Here is a 6,066-nt window from a genome sequence, read left to right on the forward strand (position 1 = left end):
TAGTACCGGGTGATGGTGGTGCATGCCTTTAATCCCAGCACTCGGGAGGCAGAGGCAGGTGGATCTCTGTGATCTGTGAGTTCGAGACCAGACTGGTCTACAAGAGCTAGTTCCAGGACAGGCTCCAAAGCCACAGAGAAACCCTGTCTCGAAAAAAGAAAAAGAAAAAAAAAATAGACATCAGTTGTATGTATTTTATTAGGCATATTTCCCTAACTCCTCTTTCCCTGCTTTCCATTCAATCTTGTCTTCTTTTTGGTGTGTGCCTTCTCTCCTTTGCGCACATCTTGCCTTTCTGGGCCCCGTGGCTTCTTTTCCCGCTCCCGGCCTCGGGGCCGCGCTCCCAGCACTCTGGTCAGCTCCCTTATCGCTCGCTTGCACGCGCGCGCGCGCACCCTGCGCCACCCCCGCAGAGCTCGAGTCACGAGGCTGGGGGCGGGGCGCCGCCGAGAAGGCGGGGCCTCTGCCGCAGCTTCGCAGCGCGCATGGGCGGAGCCGGCCGCACGGGCCTCCCTGCTATATCTGCGCCTGCGCCGCGTCGCTGCGGGGCCAGTCGGGACGGAGGAGACAAGATGGCGTTGCGAGCGATGCGGGGAATCGTGAACGGGGCCGCGCCCGAGCTGCCCGTGCCCACCGGTGGACCGATGGCCGGAGCTCGGGAGCAGGCCCTGGCAGTGAGCCGGAACTACCTCTCCCAGCCTCGTCTCAGTGAGTACGGGAAAGGGAGCGGGGCTGCCTGGCTTGTGCTCACCTGTTCAGCCAGCGGGGAGGGGATGGGGTTCGTTTCCCTCCTCGCGCGGCTCGCACGCACCTCTCCAGCTTTGCGTGAGCATTGCCGTGACTTAGGTGGGCCGAGGGCGGGAGCACTGACTGGAATCGCCCCATGGGCTAGTGGGCTCCTGGCGATTGCCCCACCCTCCCCGGGTTCCCCGGACTGGAGTATTCTTAGGCACTTGCTGTCTCTGAGGGCCACTCCTCGTCCCTCGGATCGTGGTCTGCTCCTGGCCTCATTTAAATGCCTGTGAGTTGGGAGAACGCCCACTCCCGTCCCCCCTGCCCCGAGGACCTCTGGCAGGTGGACTTGGCAGGAGGTGTAGTGTCATCGCTGACGTGGGCAGGCCCGCTGCTAGAGGGAGAGCTGGCTTATTCTGCAGGGACCGCTCGCAGGAGGACACCTAGATACCTGAGAACCTTAGAACTGAAAAGTACCCTAGTCGTGCAGTTCCTCCCTCTCATTTTACAAGCGAAACACCTAAGGTTCTGGAAAAGAGAGGCCATGCCAGGTTTCAGACATCTAATTATTGGCAAAGGAGGAACCAAAAATTGGGATTTCTTAATCCTTGCTTGCTCATGTGTCGTTTCTTCCTTTACTCACCAGCTAACCAAATTCAGTTGACTGGAAGGTTCCTTGGTAAGGCCGAAAAGCTTTCCCCCATATCTGGTGTTATGTGCATAGGCTTACGTGTGGTGATTATAAAAAACCATAATAAGCGATGTAAACAGACAAGACGGTCAGTCGTTCCCAAAGAAAAATGGCTCTTGTTGGCTGCAGATTTCAGTTGTATAGCTCCAAACCTCTTCACGGCCCCCTTGAAGCCAGGGAGAGAGCTTTGGAAAGAGACTTCTTAAATTAAGTGTCTGTTGTTTTCCAGGTAATATGACTGCATTAGCACTGGTTAATTGCCAGCCTGGCTCTGTGGGTGGCTCATTGGTTAAGAAGAATTTCAGATGGAGGGTTTTAGCAAGTCGCCCTCCAGTCTGACTAATCCTGTCCTGAGCTGTCAGTGGGTCATGTGATAACACTGCAGTGTGGAGAAGGGAGAAAACACGGTGGAGACTGACTGGATTGCTGAGATGTGCCTTTTAGGCTTTTTTTTTAGAATAATTGTTGGAGTTAGCCTGTTAGGGGCTCATAGGAGCAGAAGGAAACATTGAAAAGCCTGACAGATTTATATCTAAGAATTAGATTCTTGTGAATTGCATTTGGTATTCATCCTTTGCACTGGGCAGAACCCATGGACATTGGTGTGTCTTCTAGTAAAAATGTTATAAGGCCACAGTAGTCTCGTTTGTGTGTAATGAATCTAAGTGTCAATCTGAGAGCATAGAATACTCTGGCTAATGTATCCCTTCAGAGATAGGAATAGTGTCTCCCCACCAACATCTGCATGTCCTGGCTGGTGGTTGAAGAGTTTGCCCAGAGCGGGATCCTGCTGACGAAGCTGTCTCTAAAAGGGCCGTAGGTTGCCCTCTTTGTATCCCATGCTCACAGTGTCTGACCTCTGTAAATTCTGTAACTTGCAGTTCATTGTCCTAGTCGTGTAGTGGGTAGATTTTAAATATGGATGGAGTTTTCCTGGAGTTGAAATACTGTACTTAAGCAAACAACTAAGTGAATTTAAGTATCGTCTTTTACTATTTTTGACACATTTTTATTTTAATCAGTTTTAAATGCTTTCAGATAAATATTAACATTTAAATTTTTATTATTAAAGTGTCAGAGTACCACCTAAAGTGGTAAATAATTATAGTTATTTGATATATACTCTTTGACAGAGGAATGGAGTAATAATATCTGCAGTTCCCCTGTGAAAATTAGATCCTGCTTTAAAATAACTTCAGGTTTATTGGGCTGGTAAAAAGAAATGGAAAGTAAAATATTCAGGCTTGGAATTAGCCTACTCTTGAACACGTTATTTGACTTTCTGACATCACTATACACATGCTTTTAAAGCAAAATATTTGAGCGTATTGGTTGGCTCCACTTTTCTTGACTCGTGTCAGCTAACCTTAAGTGTCTTGTATCATAAAGCAGAGCCCCAGCGAAAACACAAGGAACTCTGCTTGCGTTTCCCCTAGGGCTTCTTTCAGGTGGCCATTGCTCAGGTTAGTGCTCTGCTCTTGCACAATAGAAGGGATTGCTTTCTGAGTTTTGGTGGTGCCTAAAGAGCTAGGGCTTATTGTGCAATGGCTATTCCTTTAAATATGTCACAATCCTTGAGGCTGTTAGTGGTGTTGAACAGCCTCTTTCCCTGCAAGAGGAAGAGCCAGTCATCTGACGGAATGTGTGTTCCTTAAAATCTTTGTAGTTCGTGAAGTTTTGTTTTTTTAATGGGTTGGTTGTTAAGCAAGTTGTTTGTTTTGTTTGTTTAAGAAAAGGGACTGTAGATCCTGGATTCACTGTGAAGACAATGCTGGCCTTGAACTCACTGTGTGATGCTCTTGGATGCCGTACTCAGAACTAATATCCAACTGCTAGTGGTTATTCTGGTGAAGGCTGGATGTATTGAGGACTAAAAGGTGGTATCTGATGTTTTCCCCGCACAGTTTTCTTTTTGAATACTTTCATTGTCATGGAAAGGGCTGACCTTCTTATTTAAACTGTCTTCTTGTACCAACCTCTAGTATAAATGCTAGGAACTGTGTGTTCTCTATTTTAAATTATACTGTAGTCAGTTAGAGTTTCAGGACCATAGAGTAGCAACTGTAAAGGAAAGCAGCACAAAACTTTGAATAAGACAAACCTCAGGTCCTCCATTTTGTAGGGAGATTACACTGGCCTTGCTCACCTTCTATGTTTGTAAAGATAAAATCAGATGATCTGAAAATGTTTGGTAAAGTGTGCCTCGCTCTCCATGGTTTGGTGTATTTCCACTTAGTTCATGTGATGGGGTCCACGCTCAGTCTCTGTTATGTGCCTCTGTCTCGCCTGTACCACACTAGATAGCCTGTGAGGGAAAACTGGCTTCTCTGTCTCATCTCTCATTCCTTGCTTGCAGAGCTTGCATTTGCTTGGTTTATCATGGGTTCAGTAGCCACCGTAGACCGAGCTGGGCTGCTGTTCTAACAGCAGCTGGAGAAGGGTAGGTAGCTTTGCAGGAGCAATAGAATGTAGAAACCAGGAGAACTGCCTGGCCCACCAAACTGTAACATATCCTGCACTTTTCATAGCTCAAATTGTGGGTACTCTTGTTTGAGGCAGGGACTCCTAGCACGTAGCCTAGGCTGGCCCTGAAATCACAATCAAAGTGCTAAAATTACTGGAATGTGCTGCCGTGCCCAGCTTCGGGGTGTAGTTCTTAGAAATAGAGGGTGCTGCTCTACAAAGACTTCCAGACGTGGCTAGTTGAGTTTTAGGATTTAGCTCAAGTGCCTAGAGACAGGCTTCATTCGGGTTGACAGGCTTCAGGTGCGTGGGCTAGCTCCTCCTCTCTGAAAATGATTTTGCTCTTGGAAAGCCAGGAATAATGGAGCTGTTGGTATTCAGTAAATTTGTAGTGTTTGCTTATTGGCTTTTCAAAGGTCATATATTCATTGTTGCAAATTTAGAGTTCTTTTTTTCAGTTAAGTTTTTATTTTTTTTCCTGTTTGTCGTTCTGGGGATTGAACTCAAGACCTCTACGCCTTGTCTTCTATAGTGGACTCAACTCTGCTGTTTCCTGGAAAAACCGTGACTAATGCTTTTTCTTGGTCATGTGTTTTGCTTGTGACTGGCAAACTTCATCGTGTGTAATGAGTTTGAATTTTAACCATGATATTCTTAGCCATAGTTGTCCATACTCGAAATTCAAAGAAAGTACTGTCTTTTTTGAAGTAGAAGAATTTTAAGAATTGGAGGGATTTTAATGAAGTGTTTTGAGAGTTTCTTATCAATCCCATTATCCCCTTCCCTGTGCTGTAAGGCTTAGGGAATGTTTGGGGAAAGTTCAAGCTTCTGTATCTTTAAAAGTGGGTTTCAGGAAGCAATGTAGCTCACGACAGTTCTAGAAAGTCTTTGAAGAACAGTATTTGGGGTTTTTAAAATGAAAACAAATTTTTTAAAATATTTATTTATTTATTATGTATACAATATTCTGTCTGTGTGTATGTCTGCAAGCCAGAAGAGGGCACTAGACCTCATTACAGATGGTTGTGAGCCACCATGTGGTTGCTGGGAATTGAACTCAGGACCTTTGAAAGAGCAGGCAATGCTCTTAACCACTGAGCCATCTCTCCAGCCCCGAAAACAAATTTTTTGAAAGGTTGAAATTACATGGTTTTTTTTTTGTTGTTGTTGTTGTTTTTTTTAATAGATTACCTTAAAGCAGTAAGAGTGTTTTCCTAAAACTGGCCTAAAGTGCAGCAAATCTTAACGCCCTCATCCAAGATAGTAAAAGATGTCTCAGTTTGGGGGCCCCTATTGAGACATAACGCCCTCATCCACGATAGTAAAGACTTCTCAGTTTGGGGCCTATTGAGACTGCCGTGACAAGGGTATTTGCTGTCTTGTGTTTAACTGTCTCGGTATGGAATGGGCTTGCCTTTTCTGTCCTAGTCTGTACCAAGACACTTAATTCCTGACTTTGAGTGAGAGGGATTGGAAGCCCCTGCAGTGGACAGACTGGTTAGCAAGTGGTTTCCTCATTCTTGGGAAGATGGTATTTGTTCCAGGAATCTTTGTCCAAGCTGATTGGAAGATCTCAAATCAGACAAGTGAAGGATTCCTGACCAGCTAATAGTTTCACATAAATTATTTTAGGCTTTATCATGTATTTTCCTAAGAAATGTATTTTTTTAGCTCTTCTAATTACAAGATTTAGCAAATTTTGAAGTTGTCTGCTAAAGTTGCTATTTTCTAACTATTTTGTGGTCTAATCAATGTGAACTTTGCCAGCAAGAATAGCTAACTCCTTTCTAGAATGAGTGAGGGGCTGGAGCCGTCAGTTTTGATCATTTGCTGCTTTTGCAGAGGACTTGGACTCCATCCATTTCCGCTCACATCAAGCACCTCGAACTCCACTTGTGGAGATCAATGCACTTTGGTTTTAGCAGGCACCTGCTGGCCTGTAATATACATAAAATTTGGACAACCATGCATAATAAATACAAATAAAATAAATATTTAAAGTATATATTAAAATGAATGAAAGTAGACTAGGTGTTTCTTTCTAGGGCGTACATTGCGTTTAACCTTATAGTAATATTTGATTCTTTTGTTTCTTTTTGCCTGGAACTTAACTGTCCTACCCTTCCTGGTTTATTAGGCGGGGGCACTGTGCCCTGCTTTTAAGTATTTTTTATTATATA

At 44.8% G+C, this 6,066-nt stretch overlaps 1 protein-coding gene across 1 annotated transcript in view; it reads left to right on the forward strand.

Annotated features, from left to right (window-relative positions):
• Window positions 1-525: 525 nt before the first annotated feature.
• Window positions 526-6,066, forward strand: part of Atp6v1b2 (ATPase H+ transporting V1 subunit B2) — a 22,417-nt gene continuing 16,876 nt past the window's right edge. The window contains exon 1 of the mRNA XM_005370884.3: window positions 526-708. Coding sequence (XP_005370941.2) covers window positions 573-708 — 136 coding nt within the window. The 5' untranslated portion in view covers window positions 526-572. The remainder of the gene's footprint in view (window positions 709-6,066) is intronic.

The sequence above is a fragment of the Microtus ochrogaster genome, unplaced genomic scaffold (assembly GCF_000317375.1).
Source record: "Microtus ochrogaster isolate Prairie Vole_2 unplaced genomic scaffold, MicOch1.0 UNK89, whole genome shotgun sequence".
Classification (NCBI taxonomy): Eukaryota; Metazoa; Chordata; class Mammalia; order Rodentia; family Cricetidae; genus Microtus; species Microtus ochrogaster.